The sequence below is a fragment of the Elgaria multicarinata genome, chromosome 1 (genome assembly GCF_023053635.1).
Source record: "Elgaria multicarinata webbii isolate HBS135686 ecotype San Diego chromosome 1, rElgMul1.1.pri, whole genome shotgun sequence".
Classification (NCBI taxonomy): domain Eukaryota; kingdom Metazoa; phylum Chordata; class Lepidosauria; order Squamata; family Anguidae; genus Elgaria; species Elgaria multicarinata.
Window position 1 is genome coordinate 158,323,980 of NC_086171.1, and position 18,307 is coordinate 158,342,286.

The 18,307-nt window shown below is 40.5% G+C and overlaps 1 protein-coding gene across 1 annotated transcript; it reads left to right on the plus strand.

Moving 5' to 3' along the window:
• The first annotated feature begins 506 nt into the window (after window positions 1–506).
• On the plus strand, window positions 507–16,798 carry PSMA5 (proteasome 20S subunit alpha 5). The gene is made up of 9 exons (XM_063140630.1): window positions 507–691; window positions 4,272–4,338; window positions 6,864–6,990; window positions 8,472–8,539; window positions 10,352–10,459; window positions 10,567–10,625; window positions 12,123–12,225; window positions 13,742–13,828; window positions 16,521–16,798. The coding sequence occupies exons 1-9, from the start codon at window positions 663–665 to the stop codon at window positions 16,596–16,598; spliced, it is 726 nt and encodes a 241-aa protein (XP_062996700.1). The 5' UTR covers window positions 507–662; the 3' UTR covers window positions 16,599–16,798.
• Window positions 16,799–18,307: the final 1,509 nt, after the last annotated feature.

The window sequence follows — 18,307 nt, forward strand, 5'->3', positions numbered from 1 at the left end:
CAAGAATGTAGAAGCGGTTGTAAAGCAGGGAATAATGTCCTTCCCCGCTTAAGATCATTAAGGGCGCAATCCTAAACGTGAGTAGACAAAAAGAAATCCTACAACTTCCAGCATGCCCCAGAGAGTCATGTTGGCTGGAGCATGCTGGGAGTTGTAGGACTTTTTTGTCCACACATGAATAGGATGGTGCCCTAAATTCAGATTATAAAATTACAGAGCTGCACTACTGTGGGTGGGGGAAATGATTCAATTAACCCCCGGGCAATGTAACATACGTTGCCCGTACATCCCTCTCGCTGCGCCTTCCGATCTGCTACTCCTTGTTCTCCGCTTCTATCAGCTACAAGGAATGATGCCCTCCATCGGCCATGGCAACTGCTAGCCAATCAGTGCCTGGGACGAATGTTGGCCAAGGACCAATTGCACGACGGCGTTGCAAGATCCCGCTTCGGAGCCCTATTGGTCGGTGGGACGCAACGCGTACGGCGCGGAGTTCCACGCATGCGCGGTGCACAGTGGTTTGTGAAACCGGGTGCTGCGCTGACAGGGCCGCAGCCATCCCCGGCCTAGAGTGGAGACTTGAATTCGGACTTGCCGTTTCTGCGTCCCGTGTACAGTCCGTCTTCTTCCGGTGCTGCAGCAGCCTCGTCGCCACCACCACCATGTTCCTCACTCGCTCCGAGTACGACAGGTGAGTTGCGGCCAGGGCAAAAGGAAGCGCGGCCTGGTCCTAGGCTGGGGCTGAGTCACTGCGGGCGGCCTGCTCGCTTGACTTCGGATGCTTGCGGAAGCAACAGCAGCAGCAGCTGCGGGCGCATCCACTCCTCCGTCCCCTCCCCACTCTTTTGCCCAAGCTCACCAGCTCGTGCTGGGGGGGGGGGGTCCATGGAGGGCGTGCAGGTACCCTTTCCTTTCTCTCCGCCTGAAATCTCTTCATTGGCTCCCAATTCACTCCAGAATCCAATATAAACTTCTCCTGTTGACCTTCAAAGCTTTTCACGGTCTAGCTCCGGCCTATCTCTCCTCTCTCATCTCACACTATTGCCCCGCTCGTGCTCTTCGCTCCTCTGATGCCATGCTTCTTGCCTGCCCAAGGGTCTCTACTTCCCTTGCTCGGCTTCGCCCATTTTCTTCTGCTGCCCCTCATGCCTGGAATGCTCTTCCAGAACACCTGAGAACTACCAACTCAATCACAGCTTTTAAAACACAGCTAAAAACTTTTCTTTTCCCTATAGCTTTTAAACTTTGAGTTTGTTCTGACTCTATACTGTTAGCTTCACCCTTCCCGGTGCCTGTTTACACTTCCCTGTGCCTGTTTGCATTCTCTTTCCCTCCTTATTGTTTACTACAACTTTATTAGATTGTAAGCCTATGCGGCAGGGTCTTGCTATTTACTGTGTTATCTGTACAGCACCATGTACATCGATGGTGCTATATAAATAAATAATAATAATAATAATAATCTTTCCTTGAGACGGAGGCGCTTCGGCTTGGCTGCCTGCATAAATGCCTGAGAAACGGTTGTATAACCTACCAACTGTAAAAAAAAAGATAACCAGTGAAGGTGTTTATACTTGTGTTGTGACGGCTTAGGGGCAAATTCACTCACGTGGGGCCAAGTCCTATTAAAATTCGTGAGATTTAACTTCCCAGAAGGTATGGTTAGAATTTTGTGTTCTTCAGCAGAAGCCTATCACAGCAGCAGGTCAAAGGGTGAGTGACCACCCACCCCCTTCTGGTTTTTTTTTTGGGGGGGCAGCCTTTGCTAAATCTTTCTCAGCAAAGTGGAAAAAAGCAGAGCTTTGTGAATGTTAAACTGCAAAAGTTAGTTCTCCAGGAGTAATGCAGTGGCCACTTGACTAAGAACGTTTTTTTTAAAAAAACAAAAAACCCATACTGTGCAAATGTTGCAGATTGTTTTTAATCATAATGTTGGTTGGTCACAACAGCCCTGTTCTTGTTTGTGTATGTATTTCCAGAGCTTGTATTGTCCTGGAGAGTCTTGTGCCCCGTTCCTAAGTTCTTTGTTAGTCATACATTCATAAACAACACTAGCCTGATACTTAACAACAGCTTTAACATTGGCAAAGTTTTAAAATTTTCCTGTTCATAGTAGATGTGGCTGAACAGAAATACAGTCTTGTATTATCTGAACTACTATGTAAGTAAGGCCTCAACCAGTTTCCTTAGTCATTGTGATCAGTCTTCAAGCTTTCACTTTTGTTTTGAGTTGGGCAGAGCTTATGAATGATTCATCCCATTTGATCAACTGAAGCTAAATAACACTTCAGTCTTGAGACTATCAACTCAGAACTAATTTCCCACAAAGCAAACTAATTCACTTATGTAGAAAATTTCAAATGGAGGTAATTTCCCCCTCTCCATCCTCTTTTTTCTTTTCTTTTTAAACATTTTCTTCTAAATGGGCCTTTGAGCCAATCTAGAGTAGTCCTGCTGGTGTGGGTGAGGCTGGAGAGGATTTTGCATATCCCGGCCTTTCCACTGGAACACTCCCCTTTTGATTTCTCAGATCACTTTTGAGACCTTGGAAATCAAGCACCACAGTTTTTTCCACAGTGGCTGGAAAGGGGTGGATCTTGGAGTCTTGCTCCCAAAGTCATAGCAGTGACCACAGCTTCATGAAGGGAAATCCAAAAAAGTCCTGTGGTACCTGGGACGCTTTCCAGATACTATAGGATTGCACCTTCAGTGTTTTATATGTATTTATTCATTACATTTCTGTACCACCAAATGGCTGAAGCTCTCTGGGTGGTTTACAACTATTAAAACCATAAAATACAACACGATAAAATATAATGTAAAAAATAAAACTGCAATGTAAAATAAAAATAAAAGCCAAGTATTAATGACCGAACAAGCATTGTCAAGTACTCTGGGATACTTGTGGGAAAGATAATTCCAACATCTTATTGGGAGTCCAGTTTAAAATTTATTTCACGGATTTAGCTTTGGTTCATAATTTTGGCCTATATGAAGGCTCTCAGTTGCTAAATGCTAGCCTACCCCAGATTATCTTTGTATGGCTTTGGAAAAATAGTTGGAATTTGAAAAACCTTCCAGAGAAAATTTGTCAGGACGCTCTTTAGCTGGTCTTCATGTTCATGGGAGATGCTAAAGAGGATTCTCTTTATTCATTAAGCTAGCTTTGACCGGGTTATATATGGTTATAGAAAAGCTGACTTTGTGGGACTTATTCTGCCTTTAAACCCCATGTAGTTAATTGGAGCTGCATGAGTATCATGTAGATTTTTTTTCACAACGAACTGAATATCTGAATTTGCAGTGTATTCCTAAAGTTATGTGGGATATTGACTAATGACATCTGTTAATGGTGTCATTCTAAAAAAACATTCCTGTGGAATATGTGTTGGGATTCTTACTGATAAAAGAATAAGGATGTACCTTTTATTCAATCCTTACCTGATCTTTTCCCCCAAATTGTCATTCCTTATAAGCCATAAGGTGACAAGCCACTTTCTTAGTCAAAACAATTATGAATTCATAAACTATGGTACAATCACCAATAATGCATTGCTTCATGAACAAAATAATTGATTTTCACTATTATTATATTTATTTGTATCCCGCCTTTTGCCCAATACTGGGCCTCATTTGTATTAGTGGTAATAGTAGTACTAAGCGACAGATATTTATGCATCAAGACACCTGCCCACTCACAAAAGAAACATGTTCAGTTTTATCCCATGCTGTTTTGTTCTGTATTATGTTTTCAGTCTGTTGTACACTACCCAGAGAAATGCAAGGGCAGTTCAGAAATGTAAGAAAGAAAGAATTTTTTATTTACAGGACTTGGCATCATTGGATAGTATCCAATGCTGGCCACGCACGAGCGGGACCGCACCAGCACAACGGGAAGCCAGCACTTCCTAAAGCAATCTCACAAATGAACTGAACCACTCTTTTTGGTAACGAGGCAGGTCAACAGAACTCACAGAAAGGAATCCTGTTAACCTGTCCCATTCCAGAAACTAGCTTTTCAACTTGTTTCTGAGGTTGCTTTCAGAAGCGTTAGCTTTCCGTTTTGCTAGCAGTGGTTCCCACTGGCACAACAGATGAACAGAAGAACAGCAGCAGTATTCAATACTGCCCATTAGTTCTATTGAATAAGTAACCTTCTAATACTATGAAGTTTTTGATTTGTTTTCTAAGGGGGTAATTCTAGGAACACAATTCTGAAGAAGCATTCATAGGATTATGTTGTGAGTTTGACTTTTTTCTTTCAATTGTAGGGGTGTGAACACTTTTTCTCCAGAGGGAAGACTATTCCAGGTGGAATATGCTATTGAAGCTATAAAGGTACGATAAGTACTTGAAACTATTTTATAAACAGCCTCAAGCTGTTGCACAAGGGTGGATGAGTTGGAATCGGAAATCTCAAAACAGTGGGAAAATTGAGTTGTACAATCTGAACAACATTATTCTAAACTTGTGTTGCCTGTCTGGAGCACAGAAGATAGCACAGGCAATAAGCAGCTGGTACTGGTTTTCCTGCTTAGGAATGGTGTTTGCTCCTTAATGGTACCCAGGTGCATATAGCTTAAATGTTTGTAAAAAGTGTAAGGTAAATAGTTAAGTTAATTTCAGTTCACTCTTGATGTGACCAAGTCTGTGTACAGTACACCTGTATTAAATGTTTATATGGATATTTTTTTTCTCCATGCTCTGCTTCCATCTCAGTAAAAATACCAGGTACTAAGATCAACAGCTTGAGTTGAAGAGCAGGCACAGTTAGACGTTCTTCGTGAGCTAGATATGGTAACTTGGTGGAAGCAGTGGCAACCCAAACACTAATGCAAATTATGATGCACCAGCATGAGGGACTTCTTGGACAGTGCCAACAGCACACTATAGGATTCCCCAGAAAACCTGTCACACCAGCTAAAACTATTGCTGTTGCTCTAGACATCTCTTAAGTACTGCAACATAATTTATGTCGCGTTGGATACTGCAGAGTAGTGAACAAGTTCTGTGTTCACCAAGGTACTAAGTATCCTTGACTTATTCTTCAGTCATCATGCTTCCATGATCAAGGAAAAAATCTTTAAAAGATTATTGCAGTGATTACTAGAGGTTTTGAGACACCAATCAGGGACTCCACATGGCCAGAGCAAACAACAGCTTTTGCCATTCACTTGCTTTTCCTACAAATACAATTCCCAGTTCATCATACTGCATACCTAACTATTCCCTAAGTACTGCTTCTTCTTATTTTGCAATTAGGCCATAAAAAACTATCACCATCAGTACAGAGCTTATTTCAGAGAAGCTGTTTTTTAAATAAAACTTGATTGTATAAAATGTTTGCATACTTTGTGTAATTATAATAATCTGTAACATAGTGAATTTGCAGGATTGGGATTTGCAGGCAGCAAATCTATCTTTCTTTCTTTTACCATACAATAAGCTTAAAGTCCAGTTCACATTTACTTTTCTCCAGTAAGTGATGAGAATGGAGAAATGTAGTTGTGAGAACTGGGTGTCTTTGAATTAGCAATTTGCGTGATGTTGAAGATACATTTCAGAGCATAGGAGTAGCTGCTGCAGCTAAAATCCTGACTCACCTGTTACATTGGTCATATGAGCAGATGACAAATACGTGCAGGCTTTGACATTTTCAGCCGCCATGCTTGCCATGGTGACTGTGCTGCCACCCTCTGGTGAATGTGACAAGAGTCCAGCTTTCTTCACAGCTTTGAAGCTGCAGAGGTGGACAGGAATTAACCTGATAGTTGTGTAGTGATCCCTAACCCCTCCCAGCAATATCTTGGAGAAGTAAACCCTACAACCTCCCTAGCACAGGCACATCTCATCTCCAAGTGCTCAAAGTCAGCATGCTCCAACCTGCCTTTTCCACAGGAAATGATGGAAGGGGGGCTGTCTTTGGAGGCACCTCCACCCAGCAGCAACCAAGCCAGCATGCTCCCTGCTTGCCTTTCTTGCTGGAAAGTGGGGGGAGGGGGACACAGGGAAGGAACTTGACAATCACAATATTGGGGGCTTCGCTAGCAAGGCCAGTAAGAAAAAATTGGCACCCTGTCTAACTGTGAAGAAAGGATTGCTGTTTGGCTCTCTATACAAATGTGAGAAGAATTAAGCTTGAAGAATTAAGATTTTCCAGTAACATGGGCTGGTAGTTTCTGGGCAGAACAGTATTTCTCTAGAACATGTTCATGCTGTTTGATTAACAGACAAAACAGTCATAATTTGTGCAATAAACTGAACTATTGTTTCATATTTATAATGATTGACCTCAGAAGATGCACTTTTGCCCATGAGTAAATTTCTCTTTTTAAAAACGTTTTTTAAAGCATTAGTTTTTGTCGAACATGGAAGAAAGCTGTCAAAAGCAAAAACTTAACTAGGCTAAGTTAAGTTTTCTATGCTATGAAATCTGATCTCTTCTAAATTGTCCTCCAATTAATAGCCTTAAATTGGACTTAAAAGGTTAATGGGAGTAGCTGATTTGTGGATATAGCAGGGTAAACTATGATGAAACGATCCTCTCCAATTTGAGGGTGTTTAAGGATTTTTAGCACTTTCCAATTACTTTGCAGAGCAAAATGTTAAGGTGACTGCAAGTGCATAACTAAAGATTAGTACTTTAAAGGGCTGTATTACCAAATGCTTCAACAATGTGAGGGGTATAGTTTTAAATCTCAGACTTCTATAAACATAGTTAATATATAGGGTTTTTCCTGATATTCTGGATTTGGTAATCACAAGTGATGTAGGTTAGGATGAGCATTCCAGAAACATAGTTCTGTGAAATGTTAAAAGTGGTTTGAAAGTGATCTTTTCCTGTTTCTTTCATTTTTTAAAAGCTTGGATCCACAGCAATTGGAATCCAGACATCAGAAGGGGTTTGCCTGGCTGTGGAGAAGAGGATCACTTCCCCACTTATGGAACCCAGCAGTATTGAGAAAATTGTAGAAATAGATTCTCACATAGGTAAAAGTAATAAGAGCTTATTTATTCCTATAGTAAATTTCAGCATGTGCATGAATAAAAACTTTCCTCTGCTGGTCTAATGAGAAATTATCCTGTAGTACAGGTCACAGAGCTATGTACTACACTTTATTTGGTGGTGCATTAATATTTAATGGTCGTGGTCACTGGTTTTCCAGGCTCTAGGCCAGCAGGACATAGTTGCAGGAGTAGGAAGCAGCAGCTGTAACTCACTTCTGTTTGACCTCACTAGTGAAAGCTTGTCCCCAAATTTAGAACTTGGAGGGCAGGGAGTTGCAATGTAAACGCTTGATCTCCAGCCAGTTTCTGTGCTGGAAGCTCACTGATTGGACCACTAATGTTAGCATGTCCTCTGTGCTCAAGACAGTGTCTTGCATAGGCACGCACACATACCAGTTGAAAACTGGAGCTTGTTCCTGAGAACTTTATTTTCTGTGTTCCTTCCTTTCCCTTTATTTTAGGGGTGTATGACCTTTTTGGCCCAAGGGCACACACTTCAGCAATCCTGATACAGATCTCTTTCTCTTCACACTAGCAGTGACGTGGAAAGAGTGACCTGTATGAGGATCTCTATGAAAGGGAGTGGAGAAATTGGTAGGAAGGATTTGTCGATGGTCAGGGCACCCTTGGGGGCTCATAAGTTGTGAACCCCTGCTTTATTTAATATTAATCTCATCTTTTCAGGACTGATTTGTCCCAAGGCAGTCTTAATTTTTCCCTGGACACAGGTAGAAGACATTTGTTAGGCTATCTTAGGTTTTTAAAATCAACTCTAAGCATGTAACACTGATGTTCTCATATTTCTCTAAGGCATGAAGACGACTGTCAAATTTCTTTGTACAGTATCTGTGTTGTGGCCATTTGACTTCTAGCACACCTTCCTCATGGGTATGGTTTGTGCACAACCCTATTTTAAAATGGGTATTGCTTCATGCTCCTGAGATGCTAATGAGCTTAAAAAAAAACAGCAACAAAATTTAATGCCACTTTGTCAGGAAGTTAAGTGGTTTTCATAGAGTCTGACTTGACATTTATCTCTTACTGTGTTTCTGCCAGCTAATCCATACAAATAGGCAGGGCCTATGCAGAGAAATATGTATGTGTTTTACCCAGCAGGTTCTATGAGCTCTTGCCTAAACTTCAGAAACACAGAGGAATAATAATAATAAAAAACAGTGCTTTTTGTATGAAAATGGAAGGAAGTGATGAAGAGGCTAGTTTATTTGCTGCTTTGCTTTGTGTGGAAAAATCTTAGTATCAGTCAAGTAAAGCTTTTTTGCAAGATGGCATTTCATTTCACAGTTGATTTGAACTCTGTTTTCTTTTGTCTTCCAGCTGTTGGGACATATACCTTTTGTGTAGTGCAGGGGCTTTTGATTCATAGGAAGTTGAAACTTTCTTATTGGTTAGCGCACTGAAAGCTAATTGATGATTAATGATTGTGTATCTTCATTTTTCTCCAGGTTGTGCAATGAGTGGCTTAATAGCTGATGCAAAGACATTAATTGACAAAGCAAGAGTTGAGACACAGGTAACACTTAAATGCTGATGTCTAGTGAGTCTCTCTGCCTTTCTGCCTCTCATTGCTTTTGTTAGCATGTCAGCCATTTGGTTTGGTCTAATAAACATGGCAATAGAGTTTAATAGAGAGCCACTTAAAGCTTTGTCCATGTGTAAGGAATGTGTAAAATTCAAGGATGCTTTGCAAAGGTGAGGGTAAGGTCCCATTAATGTACTTCTCTCAATCTTCCTGGATTAATAACCACTTATCTATTTACTTGAATGTAAGAAGAGCTTGTGATGTAAAAGGGGATGCTACCATTGTGTGTTTTAAAAGGATCTTCAGTATCTTTCACTGCTCTGACCATAATTTTGAAAGCTTTTTGATGCTCTATTTCCCTGTTGAAATACTCTGTTAGGAAAAGAAAAATCATATTAATCATGTAAGAAACAGGAGCACTCTGAACCAGCAAAAGGTGCTTGTCGAGTGGCCTCAGTTTAACATGAACTGAACACAAGTCTTCCAGTACAAGTACAGCCCATCCCTCTTCCTTACCCTCGTCATAACTTTGAGAACTCTGCTTGCTGAGGAAGTGTGTTTAAATAGAATTGTCCATTCCAGCCAGTGCGCTCCATAATCTTTCTAGGCTGACCATATAAATGCCTTCCTTGAACAATTTCAGGAAAGATTGAGGGGCCCTTTAAAGTCACCCTAACGTCATATGAACCATTTCTCTGTGAGTGCCTTCTTTGCAGCTGGGCCAATGTTTGAATGATCCAACCTCAAGGTTTTGGTTCTCTGGTTGGGATCTGTTCAATCAGCTCCCTTTCATATGGTTAAGCCATTTAAAATTACAGCCTCAGTAAAAGCTGCTCATGGAAATGTGGCTTCCATGCAGCTGGAGACAGTAAAAGGACCGTAGGTAAGCATGCATTGGAAATGCTATAAAGTATCTCATCTTGGTCTGATGGCTAGGCTTTATGGCACATACTGTGCTAAGGAATGACCAACTGGTGGCCCATGAACCACATTAAGCTCTTGCCCAATTCCTTCCAGCTCCCTCTTGACACCACAATGCATTTGGTGTGTGATCTGTTGTGCAGTTCTTCTTATCTGGCAGTTCTCCCACCCTCAACATGGAGCTTATCTCATTTTGCTCTTTTTGGGACAGGGGCTTAAGTCAAGTCAGAGATGGCACGTCATGAGTTGCTCCTAACTTGCATAACACCACTTGCCAAATATTGCTTTTGGAAAGGTGTTGTCTAGGCCACAAGCCAGTATATAAGGCACTCTACTAGGGACATCCAGCAGTGCATAATTTGAGGATGCCACACAGCATCCTCATGCATCGCCTCCTTTTATACTGAGGTGCTGCACCTAACAGGCTTTTCAGTTTGGGTTCACTGGACCCTCCGTAGCCAAGCTGCTTGGATAATATATGGCCAGTAGCATCATTGCTGATGAGGATTTTAGCTAGAGATGTGAAGGCTTGGGAAAAACAATAAAAACGGGGCGGGGATTATTATTATTATTTAAACAGGGTGTTCTGATTTTTTCCTCAGGGATTTTTTGGTAAAATTGGGAAACTATTCCTAATTTTTTTCTGGTCTTTCTCCCCATTTTTGTAAGCCTTCACAGCTCTAATCTGGGCCTTTAATTTGAAGAAATTGACCATTGTTTATTATAAAAGTAAGATAAGATTCTTCATTTGTTTTGTCAGAATTTTGCATCAGATTTGTTCTTCTGAAGATATTCTGTGTATATTGGGGGGAAAGGGGGGGGGGGGCGGAAACCAGCATAGGAAAAGGGATACATTGATCAATCTCTTCTTTTCCGTCTCAGAATCACTGGTTTACGTACAATGAAACCATGACTGTAGAGAGTGTGACACAGGCTGTGTCCAATTTAGCATTACAGTTTGGAGAAGAAGATGCTGATCCAGGTGCTATGGTGAGTAGGTGCTTGTGTCAATTATATTCTAAATACACAATTTTGGCAGTTGCCTAACCCAGTTACTCAGTCATTATACTTTGGATCCTTCTGTGTTTTTGTTCCAGTCAAGGCCATTTGGAGTGGCACTACTCTTTGGAGGAATTGATGAAAAGGGACCTCAGCTGTAAGTTTGACCTTTGCTTTTTCACTTGGGATCATGTGTCCTCAGGTGCAGAATGTATTTCTATAGTTCCAGTACTTGATCAGGAAATAGAACACCCTAGAATTCTGCAAAAAGCTGTGTGCAAGTCAAGGGGGCTAACTGACATCCTGTGAACCGCCGTTATCAGTAAATAAAGATTGGGTTGATGATGTCAACTTATTCAGCATCCAGAACCTCTTTTGCTAGGGTCTGCCACCATCATTAAAGGTAGAATACTAGTAAATGCAAAGTTATTACCCAGCATAGAAATTGTCAGAGGCAATAAGGTAGAGGAGTGTTGCATGCTGCTTACCTGTAAACCACCCGAGGATTTCTTGATCACTGCAGTGAACGATTGTGGTGCAACCTAATGTTCTTGATATGGTGCAGTAATTTGTTACGATGGAAATGCAGTCACACAGCCTCACATGATATATTTGCCTTTGGTATATTCCTCTCTAGCTATGCTGGCATGAGCTACTGTATGCGTTATAGTTATGCCTGTCTATAAGATTGGCATACAAGGAAATACATTCTCTATCCATAGATACGTGTTCAAGAGCTGCTTGAGTGTCACTGTGTAATACAGAAAATGACAATTGCATTCATCCCAAATGTATGATTAAGTACAAGTTTAGAATGAATAGAGGAAGGTGCAAATATTCCTTCGTCTTTTCAGAAGGACTAGCAGAGCCACCGGTAACCTAATATATGTCGTCTGCTGTGGCATTCCTTAGGTGGGGTTGAGCGAGCACTTGTAACCAGAAGCTCTCTGCACTTAAAAGTTACAAGCTCTCTTTAAAGGAGAAAGCATTGCTGAATTTCATAGGAGAGACAGCTCAGTTAAAATGGTATGAGTGAAGTTTGAGAGTGAATGAGAAAAACAAAGAGCTACATCCACCAAAAAACAAATGAAGGGGGCAAAGTATGTTAAAATCTTCACCCAGCATCTGCATCAGTGAGGCCTGGGGTAGGCAGTGCACGAACAGCCTGCTTTAAAGCAATGAAAGGTAATCTGAGCTCCCTGCATCTTCCCCAAATACTTTTGTTTGGAGCCAAAGAACCCCATGTTTGAGCAAAAGTCATTTTCACTTACCTGGCTGTGTGATGACATGTATTCTGGAGGATTTACTGACACAGAGAAGTATCTATTTAGGGGAATGTAGTGTAGTGCAGCAGTGCCGGGACAGCTCATTTCAAGTACAGAGCACCATGTAACATTCTCTAGATCCAAGCCATCTAATATATCTGTGGCTGACTCCACTAGTCTCCCAGTAGTGTCAAATGTAACACTTTGGCTGATGCGCACATGCGCGCATACTCGCTCACTGTGTTCTTGCTACAAGAGGTGAGGCTTGCAGCACCCCCTCTGAATCCCACATTGAGCTTATCTTGGCTTCCAACTGTAAGCCACAGAGTATACTGAAGTACTAAATATTTTCTTAACGTATGAATCTCCGATTTGTCTTTTCTGTGTAGGTTTCACATGGACCCTTCTGGGACATTCGTACAGTGTGATGCTAGAGCAATTGGATCAGCTTCAGAAGGTGCACAAAGCTCTCTTCAAGAGGCTTATCACAAGGTAATAAGAGGACAGCTAAAAAGCATATCTTGGGAGGCTTCTTGAGCCCATGACACATAGTCCAAGAGCCAGGAAGGTTTTATTTACCCCAGCGACTGCAAAAGCTTAGTGAATATTTTTTGTTTGGGATCTCTGTAGCATAAACGGGTGAGAAGTTATGCATGTTTAAGTGTGGCAACTAATAATAGCGTGGCAGCCATATTGATGATGTCATAACGCAGCCCCCCCACCACTGGAATTTTGTAAGACTCACTTTTCTGAGACACTTATGTCATATGTAAACAAAAAATATTCACGAAGCTTTTGCACTCTTTGGGTAAATAAATCCTGCTCTGGCTCTTGGACTAACATGTCTTATTGTAGTCTCTTGGTGAGAAAATGGAGGTAAATGGGACAAGAGTGGCATTCTTTCTGACATTATCCACATGAAAAACTAGATTTTGAGTGACGCTGTCCATCCCTAATCTGTGTTAAAGTTTATGTAGTAAACAGCAATAGTTTCCTCTTGTGGGGATGGGGAAGTGCTCCCAACTCTCCAACAAAGTTGTCCCGGATCTGCTTGTAAAATGTGTGCTATACAATCGACATGCTCAGTGTGTGACACACTCAGAAACATCTAAGTAGTAGTATTTTTATTATTATTATTATTATTATTATTATTATTATTATTAATTTATAAAGCACCATCAATGTACATGGTGCTGTACAGAGTAAAACAGTAAATAGCAAGACTCTGCCACATAGGCTTACATTCTAATAAAATCATAATGAAACAATAAGGAGGGGAAGAGAATGCAAACAGGCACAGGGTAGGGTAAGCAGGCATGCTTGTGACGTGAACTTGTCCACATTTGGTATTAGGATATTTTATTGCATGTATATATACCAGGTTAACCAAAATTGGCTTTGGATCTGAGAACTTCACTTGGGTTGGACTTTTCATGAAGGAATGTAGTTTCTATAATATTTCAATAAAAACTTTGTGCTGATATTAGACTTGATAGCTGCAATACTTCTTTTCTACAAATGCCCTTCTAAGAAACTAAGAAACAACAATTAGATTTCTAATCTCAAAGATAAAAGAGAACCAAAATTGCCTTTCTTTATCAGTTTTCAGTTATAATATATCCAGTTGCTGAAGCCTGCATCTCTCAAATGCAAAATTATTTTCGTAGTTATGAGTTGTGTCTAAGTGCGGGTAAAGTTTTTAGAGAATATTTATCAGCCAAAGGATTAATAACTAATTTAATTATATCAGTTTTTTTCTAAAACACCATGTGGAGCAATGGTCCTATCTGTCCTTTCATTTTGTATATGGTGATTCACTAGACAGAATACACACCATTGTGTACACTCTTGCAGACTTTTTAGCGTTTGCAGCTCAAGAAAGAATTGTCCAATCCCTGTGATAAGCTGCTGGACATGGAGTCACCCTTCACATGGAGATTTAAAGTAATCTTCATCTAGCCACCATCATACCTGTACCACCCTTAATTTCCATGACCTCTCTTAACAGTCAATGACACTGAAAGAAGCAATCAAGTCATCCCTTAAAATTCTAAAACAAGTTATGGAAGAAAAACTGAATGCAACTAACATTGAGGTATGTATTTTACTCCATTAGCTTCCAGAGTAAGGAAATTTCAGCAGAGGTGAAAGTGGCTTAGATTTGTCATGAGTAGTACATTATTCCCCATAGCTAACACCTGGCTCTTCATATGAGGCTGTTGTCATATTTGAAGATCTCTTACCTATTACTGCTGCTTTGCTAGTTACTTGATGTTCTTTAGTCTTGAGAGTTCTGCTATCTTCTTGCCCAAATGGTAACAGCCTTAATTTATTCTGGTGTCTTAACGTTTTGGTGCATATGGAGAATCTCTTCTCTGCGTTGGTAGCTAGGGACAATATAGATGAATGGCGTGTTTGGTCATTGGACAGTTGTAGATTTCTGGAAATGCATTTTCTGATTACTTGTTTAAAAATGAAACAGACCTCAGACCATGATTAAGATCTGCAAATCCTCATTGCTGGAGTTCCAAAACCTTGAAACCTTCAGCAAGAACTCTTAGTAAAAGACAGATAACATGCTTGGCTGTCACTATGCCTGCTCCTTTGAAAATGGGTTTTCCTTGCTCAGCAGTGATTCCTTGGCACTCACAGTAAAGGGAATAAAAATTGCATTAGTTTCAGGGTTTCCTATATTAAGATCTGAAGCAATGCCAAATCTATAATTTGGATTGTTAAAGTGTCTGCATCGGGGAGCAAATGCTATGTACTGTGAAGCAAAATCTTTGCTGCTCACTAGTGCATAGTAATTCTCTGTAGATGAGACTTCTTAAAGCTGTAGCCTTTTTAATAATGATAATGAATGTATAGCACCCTCCAGTTGATGTTGGACTGCAACTCCCATCATTTTTCACTGTTGGTTTTGCTGGCTAGGGCTAATGAGAGTTACAGTCCAACAACAACTAAAGAACAACATGTTTTCCATCTCTGATCTAAGACAAAGATTAAACATTGTTCTTCATAGTAAGAAGAGCCTTGCTGAATTAGAGCAAAGGTTCATTTAGTTCAAGATTTTGTTTTCATCGGCGGTTAATTTATTTATTTATTTATTTATTTATTACATTTTTATACCGCCCAATAGCCGAAGCTCTCTAATGGCTTGTTTCCAAGGAGTCCACAAGTAGAGCTTAAAGACAATAGACCTGTCCTACTGTTGTTCCGCAGAAACTGGTATTCAGTTTCTGCCTTTGAGCCTGGAGGCTCCATATAGTAATTGTGACGAATGACCACTGATAGATGTCTCCATCATGATTATGTCTAAACCTTTTTTAAAGCCATCTAAGCTGGTTGCCATTAATGGAACTGAGTACAAGGCAGAGGTGGGGATCTGAGTACCAAATGCCAAATCACATATTTGCCTCCAGCAGTACAACAAAATGCCGACTTCACAGAAGGCGAACTGGTGATGCTGAAATGTGCACACACACTGCCAGGCAAACCAACACCGTGCCCACACAAAACAAACTAGCTAACACGCACCCTCTCTGGCCCTACAGGACGCTCCCTACCACCCTCATTTTGCCTTTTTCTTTCTTCTGGATGGCTATGCAAGCTTCAAAACAAAGTACTGGGCTGCTGCCACCCCCATTTTTATTTTCTCAGAATGGCTCTGCAGCCTAGAGGAATTCTTGGAAATGAATCTGGTGCTAGAGGCCAACACTTCACTTTGCAACATGCTATTCTCCACGGTTTTTTTAAAAAAATCCTAAAAATTCTAAAATATTTATTTATTTATTACATTTCTATACTGCCCAATAGCCGAAGCTCTCTGGGCGGTTCACAAAAATACAAATCAGCAGGGGCAGGGAGCCTGGTAAGGGCCAAGAGAGGTTTGCAGGCATCACATTGGAGGCCCCAGAACTATGGTGACTTTGAGGTTAGCAGCAGTATCTTGGGAGATTGAAATGTTCTTTCACTGGCTTTTCAGTTTTGCTAGATTTATGTCAATTTATTGTCTTTCTTAGAGATATTGTTGACAAGTGATTGCATGCTTCACGTTGGAGGATGAGCCACTGATGGTACTAGGCCCTGTAATAGTGTTGCCCAAGTACATACGAGAACGTTATCTGAAGATGTTTCTTGCCATGTATATTATCATACCAGCATTTTGTTTAATAGTGGGGTACAATGGCAAGACTGGCCCTTAACTCGCTATTATTGTTTATTTGTGTAATGCTTTTCTGCTCCCAAAGCATTGAACAAGACAACCGAGCTAACCAATAGCTAGTTGTGGGGGAAGGGGCAGCTTTTTCTTGCATCCAGAGTTTCCATTCTAAGTACTATAGTTCTTCACCATGGCGATAATGCTTTCTGTGAACCAGGCATTCTGTGAACACTCAATTGTGCAGAGGTTCAGTTCATACGATGCTGCTTTCCCTATTTTTTGAGGGGGGAAGGAATTGCATGGATTAGGTTCAAGTAGCATTGGAGAAAAAGATTGCAGTATGATAAGTTGTTAGGTTCACTCTGACAAAGGAAAGGCCGAACAAAGCACACTCAGTTTCTTGGTTCTGCCTTGGCTATAAAGAAATAGAGGCTATTAGAAGTCATTTTGGTTTCAGGTAGCTATTTTAGGGACCTGGTATGTGTTATGATTCATGAGCCAAAAGAGTTCAGACAGTCCAATAGTAACATCTGTTCCATGTGCAGTAATCTGTCTGGTCTGTGTCTAGTGCTGTCAATTCCTAATGTGTATAAGCATTTGTAACTCTTTTTCTCCATCCTTGCAGCTTGCGACAGTGCAACCTGGGATGAAATTCCACATGTACACAAAAGAGGAGCTTGAAGATGTCATCAAAGATATTTGATGAGGGGTAGAACCTCTCCAACTGCCTCATTCCCTAATCACAGCAAACTGAATCTTCAGTTTTTTCCAGTGCCCGTAACTTTATTTCAGCAGCACATATGCCTGCTCTTAAACAACGGCTCAAAGATTTTTTTACAGTTTCTGTACATAAAAAAGATCTTCAGTAAGAGGAAACTAGAATAAATCATTTTGTTACTCTTACGTTTCTTCTTCTATAATACAGCTTTGGGATGGGAGGAATGGTTAAAATTAATGCCAACTGAAATGGGCACATTTTGTAAACGTTTTCTTCCCTCCACCTATGAAATTGACATCCTTTTTTTTAACCATTTTTGAGTAGGACACAAAAGGGTTTAGAAGTGCATCCCCCCCCCCACAATTTTCAGTGCTCTCGTCTCTGATAATCTTACATTGCAGAGGTGCTTCTGAGCAAGCCTCTTAGCAACTCCATTTCACTGCTGCTTCAGCCCCATTTTTTTAAAACCAAAATCAGCTTTCATCCTAGCAACAGCGACAACATCACTGTTGCTAGGAAGGCTGATCTGAAACACACTGGTACTGAAGCAACAGCTGATCAGTGCAGTAAATCATTGTGAAAAGTGTGTGCTTCGGGGAAATGTTTTAGACACCCTGCCCTTTTTCACACTGAAAGATTGCATCCAAAATTCAGTACAGTATATTTAAAATACTGAAATTCTATTCGTGTTTGTAGTGTCCAGTACAGTTAAAATTGTGTGGTTCTTCCCTTATGTGGCACAATTGCTGGTGTCTGGTATCTTTCTGATCTAATGTTACTACTGTGCTGAACTCCCTTCCTTTTCTGGACAGCATTGTTAGTAATCTAACTCCTTGACATGTTGCAGCCTTCAAAAGCCATTTCTGGAGTTCCCATTTCTAGCCATTCAAATGGCACAGCTCCCTCATGTGGAACATACAATCTCAACAAGGCAACACATTTCAACTAGTGAAGTGATCTAATTCTGCATCTTGCAGATGTATCATGAATGTTAAAGATAATTTTAAAAAACCACATTTTGTAGGCAGAACAATAATAAATGTGAAACTTTTATATACTTTCACTTGTGTGTTCCTATGGAAAAAGATATGCATCTATCCTATATAGGAACTGAATTCCTAGCTAAGGAACCTCTTGAATTGATGATCATATTTTAAATGTTCAGTTCGTAAACCATCTGGTCTGAATTTCTTTTTAAATACTTGATACTGTGGCCAAATGGCTTTTATTAGCTTTATTTTCATTTAGGACAGAAGCCCACGGGCCAGTAAGGTATCATACCCGTGTTCATTTCTAATGCATATCAGCATTTTATTAACATATTTAGATGGGAGATAGATGTTTCTAATAATCAAAGTGGGAAGAAGTCTGGAGTAATCTCCCAAAGTGTTTGTTCTAATCAAAGTGTTAGTTCTAATTGCTCAAGATGTTTGAGCAGTTCTGTTTGTTCTAAGACAAGCTTGGTACATTATGAAGCCAGCCAAATACTGGATTTTCTTGCTCTGAAGAAATGGAGATGGGGACTTGTGTAGGATGTACAGTTTTGAGAAAGCTAAGAATTGTCTGACTTGTTTGAAAGCTTAGCAAATGTTTGCCTAGCATGTCATTAGTGCTATAAAAATGTTTGCTAGTGGTGTATGTGGTAATTGGGTTCTGAAGACCCTTGGGGCTTTGTAAAGGTTAACACTGCAATG